This window comes from Sparus aurata, chromosome 5 (assembly GCF_900880675.1).
Source record: "Sparus aurata chromosome 5, fSpaAur1.1, whole genome shotgun sequence".
In the NCBI taxonomy this organism is placed as follows: domain Eukaryota; kingdom Metazoa; phylum Chordata; class Actinopteri; order Spariformes; family Sparidae; genus Sparus; species Sparus aurata.
This window is the reverse complement of record NC_044191.1, coordinates 34,644,555-34,662,486: the sequence shown is the minus strand read 5'-3', so window position 1 is coordinate 34,662,486 and position 17,932 is coordinate 34,644,555. Positions and strand designations below refer to the sequence as shown.

General features: G+C 42.1%; 1 protein-coding gene across 1 annotated transcript in view; it reads left to right on the top strand.

Annotated features, from left to right (window-relative positions):
* cabin1 (calcineurin binding protein 1) overlaps nucleotides 1-17,932 on the top strand; it is a 51,226-nt gene that overhangs the window by 21,136 nt on the left and 12,158 nt on the right. The window contains 5 exon segments of the mRNA XM_030416639.1: nucleotides 896-1,009; nucleotides 10,636-10,799; nucleotides 10,894-10,990; nucleotides 11,103-11,786; nucleotides 15,016-15,090. Coding sequence (XP_030272499.1) covers nucleotides 896-1,009; nucleotides 10,636-10,799; nucleotides 10,894-10,990; nucleotides 11,103-11,786; nucleotides 15,016-15,090 — 1,134 coding nt within the window.

Sequence of the window (17,932 nt, the reverse complement as noted above, 5' to 3'; positions counted from 1 at the left end):
TAGAGTTGCTACACCGCCAATGTTCAAGTCATCGCTGGTGTGGCCGTTGTTGTTGTTGTTGAAGTTCAGAAGAAGACAACACAAATGTAACTTGTAATACGTGTTCCACAAGTGTTTGAGGAGGGAAGAAGTCTAACACAATAAATCTAATTGGAGCTATGAATAATAAATCACCCATCATTTCCTGCAACATCTGAGCCTTTTTACCCTCAGGTTTGCCTGAACTACAGGATATGAACTTATTTTTAAAACAAACATTTGGAATTAATATCAGTGTCGGCTGTGAGTGATGCACTTTTAGAAACAGGCTTGTACAGCCGGCTGCCACAAACTGACACTTTTTACAAGGAAACAAACAACTTCATGTTTTTCGTTTTAATGCTGCTAAAACAACGGGTTGCATGCGGCCCGGACCACCTCTGAATGTGGTCTGAGTGACAGTCAGTTGATGTGATCGTGTTTAGACAGGTTGCCAGGTTGCCCTCACAACCCGACATGCCGCTTTAAAAGTCTTACGTTGACTGGTCAGCTTTATCCTCGCAAGATGGAGGCACAGGGGCCCGTCATGTCATGCTATAGGCTTCTGTGTTTGTCAAAGATAACACGAAGTGGCATTTGCTTGCTATCTTTTCCAACAGCACTGGTGTAGACACTGATTTGTGAGTCATCCCACTGTGAAAGGAGCTCTGCTTTCTCCTGATTGCAAATAGCACATTTTTCTGCTGTTTCTTTTATAACCGATATTAAATCTGTTTATCACCTCTGTCAATCTGTTCTGATGGAGGGCTACTCTCGTTATTTTTCCTCCGAATATCTGTTGTGTTGTGCGTATACAAACGTGTACATACACATGTATGTTTCATTTATTTATTTATTTATTTATTTCTCCCCACAGAACCTACAGTGGGCCCGAGACGTGTTGCTAGGAAGCAGTGTCCCATGGCAACAGCTGAAGCACATGCCAGCACAAGGACTTTTCTGTGAAAGAAACAAGACAAACCTGTTCAATGTAAGTCAGAGTTGAGCATGCCTGCATGTCATTATGTCACCAGATGTTGCATAACACGTTTTGTTGTCCCCTGTCATCACTGGATTAATTACCACTCTATTACAGTAACACATTAAATTGTTCAGAAGTCATTAACGGAAGCGGCGGAACACATTTCCCTTGACTGAGCTGTGACATAAAGATAGTTGTTGACGCTTCTCAAGGTCAGTTTTGCTTGAATAAACAGCGTATTTCTGTTGGTTACTCGTCAGTTAAACAGTAGCGATGTAAGGTCTGATACTAGGACCCTCGATCAAAAATATAAAAAGGAAGATGTAGTTTTGTTCTTGTCATAAGTAGTGTGGGATGTCTGTGGACGAGATCTTGTGTGTTTTTATTTACATTTAGTCACAATCCTCCTCTCTCGTTCTCTGACGTGTTTCATTGGATGTAATTCTGGATTTTTCTGGGTTTAAACACTGTTGGAAACATTGTGTTAAATGTAAGGTACTGGGCATGGGACATTAGACCATTTCATGTCAAGAGTATCCCAGCAAAGATGATTCAAATTCATCATCAATCATGCTTAAAGCAGAAATGGACAACTCTTCCACCTCCTAGCGTTTCCCTGTGGTATTACTGTTGACGCCACTGTCTGCTAGCAGCTTGCAACTCTCTCCAAAGGAAAAAAACAACCATAACGATCTCAGTTTGATCTAGAAACCCTGATCTGAGTGCTACGAAAAGTCAGAGTAAAACAGCCGTTTGTATAAAAAGTAGGCAAGTTTTCTTTCTTACTGCCTGTAAGAGGAAACTCGTGTCTGTGGGGAAAGGAACCGACTCGGAGCGCTCTCCGTCCTCTCTTGTTTTACCTCGGTTTCTATCAGTCTCCCTCTTCACCTTCTTTTCCTCCATCGGTGGGGTTATTTTTCTATTTCACTGCAGAGTTTCCACAGTTATTCCAGTTGTTTTCCATTACCTGGGCATGGTGACCGTGGAAAACATGTCTCTTCCTGTTTTGGTTGCGCAGTGGCAAACGCACTTTACTTTGTGCCGTGATTCGACCTCAATTTTTCCGGGAGGGAAGACTGAATATCATAACGGAAGCGAGGCTTATAGGGAACCAATCTATACGTGGATGGTGTCATTTTTCTACAATCAGAAAATGTAAACAGGACTAGTTTTCAGGTTATTCGTGTGTAAGGAAATTCACCACGATCAACCAAGCGTTTTTATTAAGATCAGCAATAAAATCTTATAATGTCCCATCCGATGCAAGTACACATTTTAATTGCTGAAGTGTTGAATATTATATATTTTAAAAAAGGGAAAAAAAGGATGTGGTTTTGGTACATTGGCCTGCAGCAGCCAAAATGACAGAAGCATTGTTCATACAAAAATCTACCTGACTGTAAAATACTTGTTGACTAGCTAATGGAGACTCCCAGAGTGAGAGAAGCTCTGAGGTGTGTCCTCACGTTTGTGACTAATGAGCTGTCTGCATGTGTGCTGAGCGAATGATTGGCGTACTACAGTGAGGTTTACCCTTTTCACACACATTATTCAGATAATTCAATTTGATGCACAAAAAAAATCATCCCTAAATATGGATCAGTAGATACAAGCGCTGCTATAAATGGAGCCTCAGTGGGAGATTGTTGAATTATCTGCCTCTCAGAATTACAAGGCCTCTGTTGGGTTCCAGTGGAGGAGATTACAGTCTGAAACTGTCATCTGTTCTGCATGTCAGTTCATTTACCTCTCCTCTCTTGAAGCAGATATTATGTCTATTCAGTGTGTGCAGAAATTGGCTCACCTCTCGATCTGTTCCTGGTTTGATTTCTCAAAACCTAAATGCTTCCACTTTTTGTTACAGAGCAGATGAAAACAGGCTAAATGTCAGCACCTCGCATCAGTCAGTTGTTGGAGCATATTTTTGTGGTGCACATTGTTTTGGACATAGTCGATGCGGTGTTGTGTGGAGTCAAAGACTGACTCCCGACGGCTTCGAGAACAGACTGTAGAAGCGATGTGGGCCAGGTCTGAGCTGGAGGAGAGCTCTGCAACGCTCTGGCTCCCACAGGGTTCTCACAGAGCCCCTTCTGGAGGGAAACCTGCCACCCTGGCATACCAACTGTTTGGGCTTTACTGTTCCTTTCAAATGAAGCCCTCTCTCTTTGCCATAGGACAATGCATACATTTCTAAATATTGATCAAACATGCTTGTTTTCATTGAGTCTATGAGCTTGTGGCAGCTAGATCATTGATTAAAAGTTGCCAGAACGCAATAATGGCGTGTACTTTAGTCCTCAACTTTGTCTTCTTCATGAGAGCAACGACTCTTCAAATGAAGGTGGATAGAGAAGGAATTGTTCAGAACTCAGTTTGTGCCAAGTGGAAGTGGTTTTTGGGCCAGAATTTCTCAATGCCAGTTCTTTCAAGACGCACAAAACCGACAGCAAATAACTCGCAGCAACCAAGGCCGATACCTCAAGCCACCTGTCAGCCAATGTCGGCGCCTCTACCTGTAAACTTTAATCAAGTTGATCTGTTTGTTTTCCACCAGAGCCGTAAACTGACATTACATTAAACATATGGCGCGATGGAGACTTGACTCTCAGTTGGGGACGCACCTCGGTGAACTTGTTGGTGAACACTGAGTTTCCTAATGTAGGTCATGATGCCCTACTTTCCCTCCCTGCTTTGGCTCGGTTGCATTAACTAGGGCCTGCATAAAGTAACCTATATACTGGTGTTTAGAAATGATCCAGATGAGCTTGTGTTGCATAATTTATTGGTGTGGTTGTCAGCAGGAGTGCTTTCTAAAGGGGGCCAGCTCACTTTTAAACTAAAAATAACCCAATAATTATGTAGTAATTACTAATTTTAAATGTAGATTACGTCTTGGTTAATATTTCTAGATTCACAGACATGGGACAAATCATTTTAATTTGTGATATGTCATCAGAGCTGCAGGGATTAATTAATTATTTTCATCCTCAAATAATTTGCAGATTATTTTAAGATTTATAGGTAAATTGTTTAGTATGTAAAATGTCAAACTTGTCAAATCAAAGATGAATCAGAACAATTTCCCGGCAGCAACAAGTCAGTGATGATAATATGGTGGTGAAGGTTCTCAGTCATCCAGGTCATGATAGATCTAGGTGCTGTATCGTAGGCAACTGGACTTGTTTCGGTTTCTTGAAGACGTTTCACCTCTCGTTCAAGAAGCTGCCTCAGTTCTGACGCACTCAGTGTGGGAGTGTCCTGACAGAGTTGGTAAGAGTCGACACGTGTGAGGTCTGAATTTCTGGGTTGTTGGTCAAACCGGCCTTCATGTAGGTGGCTCGTGCTAGGTGAGCCCAGGTGTGAATGGTTGTTAAGCTGTCTGGGGAGAGAACTCGGTACAGGATTGCAAGTGGGTGATAAGTGATATCTTAGGCCACGATGATGATGATGATGATGATGATATGGTAGGCACCTTCACATGAAATGTCAGACATCTGGTAAACACTGTCCAACTTTTAGTGTGTCTATCCGTCTGTCCAGAACAAGGTCCAAAGTTTTGTGGTGGGTTCAGGTTTCTGTAGCGATGTGGACCCAACAGTCTGATTGCTGGTTGTTTGGTCAGCCTCAGTCCAATTTAGACATTAGCCTAAAATTGTTCTTACATCATAATTAGTGTTGTTCCACCACAATCCTTCCTTGAGAAGAAGCTCCAGATTCTATGTAGACTAAGCTGACATGATTGAATGGGTTCAGTATTAAACTGTCACTCAGGAAAGCAGGTTCATATCCCTCTTTGAACATATTATAATCCTGTTATTAGTTATATTATATTTATATACTTAAGTTCAGTTATTTTCGGTTTCTTTTTTTTTAGTTGTTTGTCCCTGTTTGGTGAAGTTGAGGCAACAGAATACTAAATTTAGTTGGCTTGGGTTAAAATATAATCTTTCAAAACATTAAACACACATTTGAAATTAATATCTTCTGTGCGTATCTTTCTAGTCTTCTTCCCGAGTCCCTGAGCGGTGACATTACAAGAACGTAACTGCTCAGTTGCAAGGAACGCCCGAGACGAACATTAATTACGATGTTCCCGGAACAACAATAACACGGCGATATCGGATTGTGCAATGAAAATAATTGTTAGTTGCGGCCCTTTGTGTCATGCTTCAGGCTTTGGCAATGCATTATTAATACGCTGACATTTGTATTGTGATTCTTGGTGTTGTGACACTAGAGTAAAAGTGTTGAAGTGTCTAGTATGCTCGTCGCTCAGACTCTGACTAGTCTACTCATTATTTCATTTTAGCTCCTCGCATGAAAAGTCTCTAAAATAGCTGAGTAATTCCTCAAAAAGCTGGTTTGTTTACTGCGCTACAGAGGTTTATCTCCCACTTTAATCACAGATATTATGCTGCAACAAAGACCACAGAATCACTTTGTGTTGTGGAAACATAATTGTTATAAATTACTCCCGGCTCTTGTAACAGCGTATCCAGGCTGAATCTCATGATGTTGGTCGTCATGCTGCAGTAATGCGAGGCCCCTGGCTGTTGGGACTACTGCGATCGTGAGGAGTCCCTGTGTGTTCGCTCAGACACGGTGTTACCTCCTCCCTCCTCGCCCCCGACTCTACACACCACACACACATTCTGCTTACATATTCTCCCACCCACTCACACGTTCGCTCTCTACGAAGCTCCAGAGAAAAATGATGTCGTTGTTGCCGCGTTTCATAAAAAAAAAAAAAAAAAAAAAAGATAAAAAATCCATCCCAGTGTTGTAACTTATTTTGAGCCGATGCTGTCTTTTCAGAACGAGCATTTGGTGTTTGATTTGACTGCTTGAATGTAACTTTGCTTATAGGTAAGCCTCAGTGTCTTGTCGTATTAGGTCGGGGTAGTCTTCTGGGGGAACAGTTACACTTGTATTACTTGCCTCGGTTTGATGTATGACTCAAACATTTGTGTGTTCAGCTGTGCTGGAGGTGGAGCTCCACTCAGGAGAACCTTGTTTTTTTTTCTTCTACGGGGAGGAGTGTTGGCCCAATGAATGCATCTTGTAGAAGTTGATATTTTGATTTGCATGTTGGAGGATTACTGCCAGTATGTTTTCAGTTGCCTTCTTCCTCTGCTGTGTCTTCAGTTGACATTTTTCAGCAAGTTATTTTTATTTTTTCTTTGCCTCACTCACACAACAGGAAGCGGGAAAAACAAGGTGTGTTTACTTAATATGTTTATGGTGACCAGCAGGAGAGGCACGAGCAGAGTTGAGATAGAGGAGCGGAAGAAGGTGAGGGCTGCTGAGCTGAGGAAATGCAGCGTGTGTGTGACTATGTGTTTGTGTGTGTGGGTAACACAGTCCTGTGCTCAGACATTACTGATCTCCAGCCTGTGGTTTCTGTGGTTAATGAGGGGCTACACTTGCACAAACCTGACCTTCTTTTCACTTTTCTTGTGCTGTTTTTGTCACTGCTGGTGTGATGCCTCCCTCTACACGGATGTGGTAGCGTTGAGGTGATTTTTCAGTCAGTTTATGTGCTCTTGTTCTTTTCCTGTTGCTCCGTCTTCAGGGTGATCACGCTCCACCCCTCCCCCTCGCTCTTATTCGCTCTACTCATCTCCTCTCTCTGTTGCACTCGCTCGGTTTCCTCATTACTCTCTCTCTCACACGCCTCTGTTTGTGTGTGTATTGTGTGGGTGTGCACTAATGGGCGGGAGTTACTCCGTTGGCCTCCGATTGGCTGGCAAAGGCCTACGAGGATTGGCTGTACGCTGTGTATAGTGCGAGAGAAGCGAAGGAAGGAGGGGGGCAGAGAACTCCAGCAGGCTGGGGTCAGGGGAGAGCGGAGATAGAGTGCGTGGGTGTTTTTGTTTTGAGATGGCAGGGTTTGAAACCAGGAGAGGAACGAGTCGGCTTGTCTGTCAGTGGCACACTGAGCTCATAGGCCCTGACTCCATCCCCATTTCTCCTCTCGCCAGAGAAGCTGCCATCCTCCTCTTCCTCTTCTTCTTCTTCTGCTCCTGCTCTGCCGTGTGCAGCTGTGCTTCGCTGCCCTAGCACCCAAATGCAGCCCACCCCCTGCTCCCTGTGCGTGAGCCTCTTTCAGGGTAGAGGCGCTGCCAGGGCTGCTGGTGCTGCTACCGCCAGCAGGAAACTATCCAAAAGCATACAAACACAGGCGCCGGGGAGTAGCTTTCTTTGGTGATGGTGAGTGGCTTTCTCCGTTTGACTCTGACTTTTACAAAATCGAGAATAAGTTGGTGTTGATTTTTGTGTGAGCCGAGTTCCTGTGTCGTTTTGTGAGAGTTTGTGTTATACTAGAGTCATGTTGTGTTAAAGGCACAGAGCTGCAGAAGAAAGTCTTAATTGTGCATGGCAGGGTACAACAATGTATGACCGCTGTTAAATTACACCACCCACCTACCAAATGCTGCTAGTATTAGAAGGTAACAAGGTAACCAAGTTGTATTTGGCTGGTAAAATAGTGCAATTATTACCACTCAGCTGCAAAATGAACTGCTGGTTGCTAAAAGACACTCCAGGCAGTTATAAAGTTCTACTATGGGGTCATATTTTGGGCCTGTGCCCGTTCTGTCACTGACGGCATGTTATTCATGAGAGGGTGACATACAAAAGACCACAGGCGGAGGGTTTTCCCCCAGATGTTGTGTAGCAGACAGCCAGCATTTTGTTTTGGCTAAATTTCACACGAAGTTTGGAAACTAGGGGCAGTTTGTTCTATGGTCAACAAGGACAGCAGAGGGTTGTTTCTTTGCATTTAAGATGGATAAATTATGATTTTGAGACAAAAGAGCAGTCTCAACAGTTCCATGTCAGCCAAAGTCTTGTCAAGATTTTTGCTGCAATGTGTCATTGAAGAGCTTCCTGGAGAATAGAGGTAATTAAGGGTACGTTTAGGTGAAGAAACTGATGGAAAGTGAATTTTGCATCCTTGAATGAGATCTCAATGTTAGCATTTTAGCATCCAAACCTAACACTCCCTGTTGTAGAGCCTGATTGGTTGGAAGTTATCTGCTTTTGTTGGTGTAATGAATATTTCTGTTTCTGCGTTTATATTGTCAACATGAAAACTTTTGACATCAGTATTTTTGGTTGGGCTGTAGTTTTAAGTCTCTTAAAGTCTCATGATGTTTCTTAAAGATTCAAGATGAATTTATTTGTCATTTTGCAAACAAGATTGAAAAATTGATATATTAAGAGTCTGACAGCCTGTGGAATAAGTTCCTCTGTAGTCTGGTGGTCCGCAGCAGATTTCATGCTGCAACAGTCCTTCCTAAAGTTGCTGTTATATAAAATATTCATAAGCAACTAACTAGAATTACTTTATATAGTCACATGTGTGCTATCTGTTTTTATCCCGATTGTCTACAACCAAAAGAACCCTTTTGAACATAATCGTGGTCTGAAGAAAGAGCAGATTTCTCTTGTACCAAAGCATTCTGTTGTCATGCATTCATCCACTGGTCATCTCTCATCTGCTATGCATCTTAATCCGTCTGGTTTTCGCGTGATGTATCGGCAACATCTGTGCCAGAGCTGTCGCTCCAGATATCAAGCAGTGCTCATATTTTCTCTCACCAAAAAAAAAAAAAAAAAGGGGGAAAAAGATGCTTAAAATCATTGCTGTTAAATTCTTACAAATCTGCTTTAGCTGTTGTGCTACAGCATAATCTGTGTAAAGCCATGGCTCTGCTCTCCCAAAACAGATTTGCTGCGGTTGGATGGTTCTCTGATGAGGAACAACTCTCCTCCATTAGACATGTTTTTTTTCTTTTTTCTAAGTGATCAGAGCCCACCCCCTCATCGTACTTGTCCCGCTCCGTTGGAGGCTTTTGGTAATCTGTGCATTGAAAGGTTGAAACCTCTCCAAGCGCTGCATGATTGCATCATATGATATTAATATAGTTCTCATCTTCACATGTACGTTTTGTTGTTCAGAGTTTATTTGTTGAATTGCGATTACTTCACCAGTTAAATTGGATCCAGGACATCATAATTGAAATAATTAATGAGCAATCTGAGCAGATGAGATTGATTCCTGAATTAATTCTTAACAGATGCCGGCAAACAAAAAATCAGTTGAAACTAAATGAAAATACAATCTTAAGTTAAGATTTTTAAAGGAAGCCGTGTCACAAAATCTTTCTAACTTTGATTCATTACCTTGAAAAATGTCACTGTCGATAAAAACTAAGCATTGAATATTTAAAGACATAAAATTTTAGATTTGCTTTTTTTAAAGATAGATTACACAGTTATTCAGGTACTGTGTGTTAACAACTTGATGTGTTTCATTAGGGCTGCGACTAATTGTTTTCTTTGTGGATTACTCTGATTTCTTGATTTAATCTTTTAGTCGTTTGGTTTGTAAAATGTCAGAAAATGTGAAAAATGTCGATCCGTGTATCACAATGTCTTTAAAATGTCATGTTTAGTTCATAAGATATTCAGCTCACTGTCATACAGGAGGAAAGAAACCAGAAAATATTCACATTTAAGAAGCTGTGATTGAATTCAGACTTCTTTCTCTCTTGACAAATTACTCAAACCAATTAATATCAAAGTAGTTGATTGTTAATTAAATAGTTGACAGTGAGTCAATTTAGATGGCATTTTAGATTGCCACACTTTCACAGAGTGAGTAGGCGTTAAATCCGTCCTCAGGAATGTGATTTGGTTTATTTGCCTCTCGCTCCTTTCTTGTTCCTCTCTGGTGGCTTTGAAAATGTCATCTGACAATCTGCCTGTGAGGAGGAGCGCCGCTCCCCGGTGCCTTCAGCAGCTGATGGAGCCATCTCGTTTGTTTTGTTCCATCCTGATATGGTCATCTTTGTTTTGTCTCGCACACATTTTGTGAGGCCAGAAGCTCTCGACTCTGTGCCATGTGTCCTTATGACTGAGCACAGCCTAGGCCACCATCTGCACTCGCATCAGTAGCTTCAGAGTGCAGAACCTTGCCTCGCCTCACCTGCTGGGAGGACATGTGCTCACTGAAAAGGTGGACTCGTCCATCAAAAAAAGGGAAAAAGGAAAAAAAAATCATCACGCTTTCTGCAAAGGAGGACTGTTTGTTGGTTTGCAGCCAGTCTGCTGGTGAATTGAATTGCTTGGACAGAGCTGAGCGCTAATGAGGCTTCCTATCATGTGTGCCCAGAGAGAAAGCCCCCCATCTCTCCCTTCCAACCTCCTACATGGCCAGCCAGTCCGCAAGATCTCTCCTGCAGCCTTTCCATCCCCTCATTAGGGCTTTCTTCTTTGAATGCCATGGTTTTAACTGCCATTAATTCTTCTGCTTTCAACTTTCTTTCCTGTCAGTTTTTCCATGTCTTTAATTGTTTCCGTGTGCTTTTGAAAAACCTGGAGTCGTAGCAGAGAGCGGGCTTAAAACATAAACTTTCAGAATTTCTCCAATTAGCCTGCTGGCTTGTTGTCCAGTCAAATGTGGAAGCAGCTCCTCCCGGACAACAGTTGGCCTCCTCGTCCATAAGTTCGTCTGTGCCATGTTCCACTAGCAGATGGCTGAAAACATAATGTTTTTTTTTTTTATTGTTGCAGTACAGTCGAACTCAACTCTTCTGCTTCTCTTTTTCTCCTCTCCTCGTCCCCTTCAGGGCATCTGGCGTATTCCAGTAGATGAGATTGACCGCCCGGGAAGTTTTGCATCTCATATGAACCGATCCATTGTCCTCTTGTTGGAGGTGCTGTCTCAGCTTAAGGATCACGACACTCTGGTGAAAGTCTCCTTCATGCTGCAGAGAACCCCTGACCAGGGAAAGTAAGGACCTTCTTTGAATGATGCCGCTCTTTGTGATTTGTATTATGTTATTTCTTCCGTGACACCTCTTCTCGCTTCTTTCTCCTCCATGAAGGAAGTATTTACGGGATGTTGATCGCCAGGTTTTGGCCAAGAGAGCATTTTTCCTAACTGTAAAAGTCCTGGAGGACAATCTGAACAATCTCACAGGGGTAAGGAAGCACAAGTCACTACACACACACACAAAGAGCTCAGAGACGCTTGGTGTTTTAGACCTCTGGCATGCACCCACTTCATGTTTTGACAGGCTCTGGTCTCTTTCAGGTGTCGGAGCAGCTTCCAAAAGCGCCTGCGCCCTCCATGGGGGAGATGACCACAACGGACGCATCCAGCAGGCCCAGTTCAGAGGACAGCAAACATGTGCTGCCTAAGAAGTCTGGGCTCACAGAGGGAGCCTGTGCCACTGATGCAGGGCCCAGGGAAGCCTCGCAGGCTCAACTCACCCCACCAACGCCATCCATAGATAAAGGGAGTAAGGTTCAGGAGAGCTTCCCTGGAAAGGTGGAGATTCCTGGGAATGAGGAGCATAAAGCGGGGCCAGAAGAGCCCATGGAGCTGGAAACTGGCACCTGGAGGAGGCCTCCTACTACCACAGATTCTCAGGTCAACCAAAAGGACGCCGAGACCTCCCTGAGTGTCGTGGAGCCCCAACAGAAAGTGACTGACAGCAGCCGGACACCAGAGCTGTCTCTAGAGGAGCTGAGTATCAGTTCCAGGCAGCAGCAGCTTCAAGCTGCAGCACCCAAGGTCACTGTGGCAGCCAGCGGGACTGATCAGGGGTCACTACGGAGGCCAAACAGGAAGAGGAAGCTCCTCGAGGATGTGGAGTCGGGGAAAACCTTACTGCTTGATGCCTACAGAGTGTGGCAGCAGGGTCAGAAAGTCATGACCTACGACCTGGGACGCATTGAGAAGATCATGTCGGAGACCTACATGCTGATGAAACAGGTAAAGCTGTTCGAGATGCACCACACAGTTACCTCTGCGGTGCACAATCAAATTACACTGTTGTGAGTGTGTGCACTGCTATCATTTTTTCTTTTTTTTTTCAAATTCATGCATCATGCATGGAACCTCCTAAAATAAAATAAAGTGGCCTTGGGAAACCCCTCTTCTAACTGAACTAGTAACACAAACGCCCACTGTAGAAGAGGGACTTTCCCTCTTTCAGGTTTCAAACACTTTGACACATCCAGCTCACAAAGTGCGGTCGTACTCTCATTTCACCAAAATTCAACCTTTGTGACTTTCTGCTGCTACTTCTGAAACAGGTTGCTGATTCTAAAATTAGCTTAGTGGGTATTTTTTTAGAGGAACTGGGATTTTCTTTTCTTTTTTACATGATGTCCCTGTGAATCAGTCATTGTTTTTTGTTTTTTTTACATTTCTTTTTCAGTTGATGCATCTAATCACTGCAATCACACTTTTTAAGTAGCAGTGATTGGCCCCCAGGTTTCATTTAGACGCAGAACTAATAGAAAATAATTTAGGACAATATATTCGTTATCGACTAATTGTTTTGTGTAAAATGTCCCAAAATTTTTTTTAGCCCAAAGTGACGTCTACATATTCCTCCTTTTGTCCAACGAACAGTCCGAATCCAGAGACTATTCATGTTCTTTAATAAATGGCAACGAAAAACAGCAACTGTTCAACATTTCTGCCTTTTAAAAAATGAATATTATCAAAACAAAGACTTGTTTGTAATGGATGTGTAGTCACATCACAGAGACACAAAAGTCTGACTGTATTGTTAGATAATTGCAGAATCTTATGACTTTTGTCATAAGCAATATGACTGCAACCAACAATCATTTTCATGATTAACTGATTAATCTTTTGGTCCATGAAATGTCTAAAATTCCTAATTACAATTCCCCAGAGCCCAAAGCGATGTCTTCAAATAAATACATTTTTGGACTGTTGGCTGGACAAAAGAAGAAAAACAGAAACTCTTCATTTACTTCACTTCATAAATGACAAAGAAAAGCAGTAAATTCATCCATTTAACAAACTGGAACCAGCAAATGTTTTAGAGTTTTGCTTGAAAAATGTCAGTTAATCGACTATCAAAATTTCTAGCAACTACTTTTCTGTTCAATAGTTTACTTTTCTGATCCACTGATGATTGCAGCTCTGTTTTCTACTGCCTTTAAGTCACTTTATGAATGAATGGTGAAAAAAATATTTATGTAATGGTTGTAGGACCGGTGCAAAGAAGTGGAAACGTGTGGTAGCTTAGTGCCATCACAGAGACAAAGTCTGACTGCAACATTTAATGAGTTAAGATAAATTCATTTCAAACGAAATTCAAGATAATCAAAGGTTGAAAATTCCTTGATTCCAGCTTCTCAAATGTGAATATTTTCTGGTTTCTTTCGTCCTCTATGATTGTAAACTGAATATTTGTGTTGTGGACAAAACAAGACATCTGAGGACGTCATCTGGAACATTTTGAAAACACTGATCTATAAATATCAGAAAATGGTGAAAAATGTTGATCAAACAACTATTGATCAATTGAGAAAATACTTGACAGATTAAATGACAATGAAGCTAATTTAGTTGCAGCCCAAGGCTTTTTTTCTATTAAGCAACATGTGTAAAACGTTAATTAAGTGTTTGATTTATGTATCACAGGAGATGTCACATTTCTCCACAGCCAGTGTCAGTTGTTGAAAGTTAGTCCAACTTCAGGGCTTTTTGTGGCATTAATGATGTCATAGCAGTTCAGCCCACATCAGCTTGTATCACCATATTGATCTGAAGATCAATGCTGGCCCTACAGAAGCAGCCTTGTCATTGGCTGTGTAGTGCAGGAGAGCTGTAGCTGTAGTGGGAGGTTAGTAGGCGAGGGACGGATGAAGAAATCAGTTTCAGCGGGTTTTTCTTTTTTTTTCTTTTTAGGTGCTTGTGTTGCAAGATTTTCCTTGTGCGCTTTATAAAACCGTGAAGAGAATATTTCCTCAGACACACCCATCAGAGAAAGTAGCCCCGAACCAGCCACGGCATGTTTCCTGTCGCCGAATGAGTTATACAATTATTATGCTTGGACATTTTCCAGAATCATCTTCTGATTGTGCACCTACTTGCACAAACTGCAGCACTTTGTGGTTTTATGGTCTGCTGCACTGCAGGGTACAGCAGCTGCATGTAGTCACGGTTTAGATCTGTACTTTGCATCTTGTTTTGGTTTTTTCTTTTCACCTCCACGTATTTCGGTCAGATATATTTCAGCGGTAAGGTGGTAAATTTCCAAGAATCTCTGAATCCCACGTTTTCTAGACACGTAGAAAACATTTCCTGCCATCAGAAAAGAGAATATCCTGACACATCAGAGAGCTGAAATATAACTAATTACTTTAACTCAAGTGCATTTTTAATGTGCTCACACCTTACTTGGGGATTTCCCTACTTTTGAGACTTGATTACATACTTCTAGACTTTTACTCAAGTATTTATATTCAGGTATGGCTTCTGGGTACTTCGTGGGAGATTGTCACATTGAGTTTTATTCGTGTGATAGATGCCTTGTTGACTTGTACACATTCAGATAATAATCATTATCTGATATTGATGAGCCGTCGCTGACAGCTGAATGTGGTTTCACAGGGAATGTTTGCAGTCAGTCGGACACAAATTGAAAGCAGAGGCCTGTCCTCTGCGACGCACCGAAGCGTCTCTCAGCTCATTTAACAATTGGCATCGTTTGAGAAGCAGAATGAGGCTGCTGTAAAAAATCCCTCCTTTTGGGTGTCCCTGAACTGTTTCGTACAACGGGCTGCTGGAGGGAACATAACAGCTGTGTGAACAAGATTACTGCTAAGTGTACGATGTTGGGCTGCAGCTTAGCTTGCCAACTCCCACACATCCGTGAGCTGTACTGGACCTTAATGTGAGCCTTTACTCAGAAGAAATCCTGCTGGCTCACAGACTGAATCAGAAGAATTTGTTGTTGTGTAGACAGAGAGAGTAATTAACCTGCTCTGTACAAAGAACAGGTCGCCTCGGAAGTACACGATGAATTTGCAGTAGTATACTCACAGCTCCAGTCTTGCATGAGGGGGTTTTACTAAGTAGAAAGATGTGTGAAAAGATTTGACACTGTGGAATATAACCTTGAGCATCTGAAGACACGTTGCTCTGCTCTGATGTTCTGCCTGTTCTCCGTTCTCAGGTCGATGAGGATGTAGCTCTGGACCAAGCTGTGAAGTTCTGCCAGATACAGTTGGCCACTTCTGCCCAAAGACAGGTAAAACTCTTCTTTCTCTTTCTTAAAATCCTTTACAAAGGTCCGTGTGTCAGTCCATCAGACGCTTTGCTGAATCATTTTGTGTTTGTAAGCACTGCTGCAAACCAAAACCAGTTGCGGAGGCTCTGCCAACTGTAACATTTGTAAGGTATTGCCAGAATTTTCTTTTTAAAACATTCAGAAAATTAACAAACATTATCAAGAGTGTGAGCAACAGCGTCAACATTTTCAAAGACGTATTGTGTTGTGTTGTAGAAATGTTTGCTGAAGTTGGCATGCTAACCAGCTAGCACCGGCCTGTCCTGTCCCCTGGTGGTCCCTCACCACTTTGTACCTCGAGAAGCGATAGACTGATGTATTCTAGCATGAAGTTCAAAATAAACTCTCAAAAGTATCAAGAACATGAATGCATTTAAACCTATTTCTTCCTTTAACAGAAAAATACAATCGTACACTGCAGAAATTCAAGAAGAGCTTAATCGCCTCGTTAACTCATCATAAAACACACTTCCTTCAAACTGGTCATAAACTAAAACAAACTCGCCAAAACAGTCTTGATTTGCCTCCACAATCACCTCCGGTTTGGTCAAAATAAATCCTCAGTTCAAGATGTAAATATTAGAGGTGGTGAAAAAAATCGATTATTGATTAATCGCGATTATAATATTTACGATTATGATTCGATTATTAAATTTCCAAAAATCGATTTAATTTTTTTTTTTTTTTTTTTTTAAATTTAAATTGTAATATAAACTGGAGTCCTCCTCTTACTGGCTTCCGCTATATGGTCCACAGTCTGGAGCCAAGATATGTTATTCCATCCCGGAGCTTTTTCACACTTAAATCGATTCCAAATCTTTACAAGGAGACAAAGCTTTCCGTGCAACAGTCCCTCAACTCTGCTCACAGGGTAGCAATAACCTGCGATGCCTGGACATCCAGAGCTACAGTCTCATATGTGACCGTTACAGCTCATTATGTCAGCAGTTAATGGAAGCTAATGTCCTACGTACTTCAGACGAGAGCTATAGATGATAGCCACACAAGCGCAAATATGTGTGACTTTCTCAAAGCAACGGCAGACGAGTGGGGAATAGAGAAACACGCCCTGGCTAACCTGTTAATAATCAAAAATCGATTGTAATCGAATCGAGACTTCAGTAATCGGAATCGAATCAAATCGGGAAATTGGGCTGATTAACCACCCCTAGTAAATATATTCTGGCACTACACACCGACTCTCTCTCCCGTCCCCGCCTGCCTCGTCTTCTCATCCCTGGAGTCATAGTCCTGATCAGAGCTGCTGTAAATCACCTCTGTACTGTATCCCCTGTCTTCAACTCGGCCTCAGTCGGTCTCGGAAGCTGTGATTGGACCCCTGGTGCTGCTGTATGTACGCTTTTGACAATGTTTCCGATAATCAGAATCGACGTATCAAAAAATGTATAATTTTAGTCTGCCTCCACCAAACGTATGCTCCAGCAGCCGTGCGAAAATGATCCATCTGAGTTGTCGTGATGTTCCCCATCTGCCACTCCAGATAGTTTAAATGCTAATTTTACTGGTCTGTTATTTTGCTCAAAGTGGCAATTTTGAAGGATTTCTATTTTGCTGTTCTTATGTGTGGTGAGGTAAAATGTGGCGTCTGTAGTAAGATGTGCTAAAATGATAAGTAGCCTGGTAATTCCCACACTTATTTGAGTCTCTCCTGCTCGAGCCTGCCAGCACTAAATATAGCCCAAAGTGTGGCGCGAATGCTCCCTGTTGTCCCCTCACACAGTCGCTGCCAAACTTGTCATCGGTTTCATCTGAGCTCTGGTGTGCATGTTGCTAATTTGCACAGTCATATGATTTTACAAGGGGAAGTGACAGGAGTATCTGACTACATTTAATATGTCTGTCTAATTGTAGTAAATCTAAACCAACTATTAACTCGGCAGCTTTGTCTTCAGCGCTCAAATTCCTCATCGAATTATTAGTTGCTCTGCCTCATCCTGTGTCGGTTACTCCCCCTTCCTCGCATCCCTCCTCCTGCCCACACAGTCAACAAGGGTCTCTCTGCCCACATCCTGTTGTCACGGTGATGTTCCCCAAACCTCAGGCTCATGAGAAGTAGCTGTGGGCAAAATAAATCTCTCTTTCTTCCCTAGTTCACTGATCCTATCATCATATTTTCTGCATGAGTCTTTTTGTTGCCATTGTTCGTTTTTGTGTGTGTGTTTGTTTGTGTAATGCGCTCACATAGACACCCGACGTAGAGATGATGGTGCAGAGGAGACGAATATCATTTCTCAAACGTGTTAAAAGATGATTGGAATTAGAATCTGTTGACTCTGTGTGGGCACCTTTTTTGAAATCTAGCTTTTGTTTCTTTACATAAAATCCTGCAGCATGCCACATCCTGACCTCCTGGTTTTTTAAAATTGGTAGACCTTATTTTATTAATCAAACGAAATTATATTTAACTTCCATGAAATTGGTGGCAATGAAGGAAAAATCACAAGGGGCCTGAAGCGAAGCCCGTTGCAGTTGAAATGTCTGCAAATGAAGTCAATTAAGTTATTATTCAATCCAGTTCTCTTGTGTTAGTCCCTGAGGGGGATCTGCAGAGGCAGGTAGAGCGGTCCAGATAACGACGAACACACAAGGAAAATGTAAGAATAAAACACGCATAACAAACCGTGCAGCATTGCTGATTAAGATTTATGCATCAGTGCTAAAAAAGGCTATACAAGTTGTCATACTATTAAGTAATTAGTGCTAGGGGTGTACCAAAATATCCATAATACGATACTACGATATAGCGCGATATTTTGTCTTGAGGTTCGTTATCGATACACTG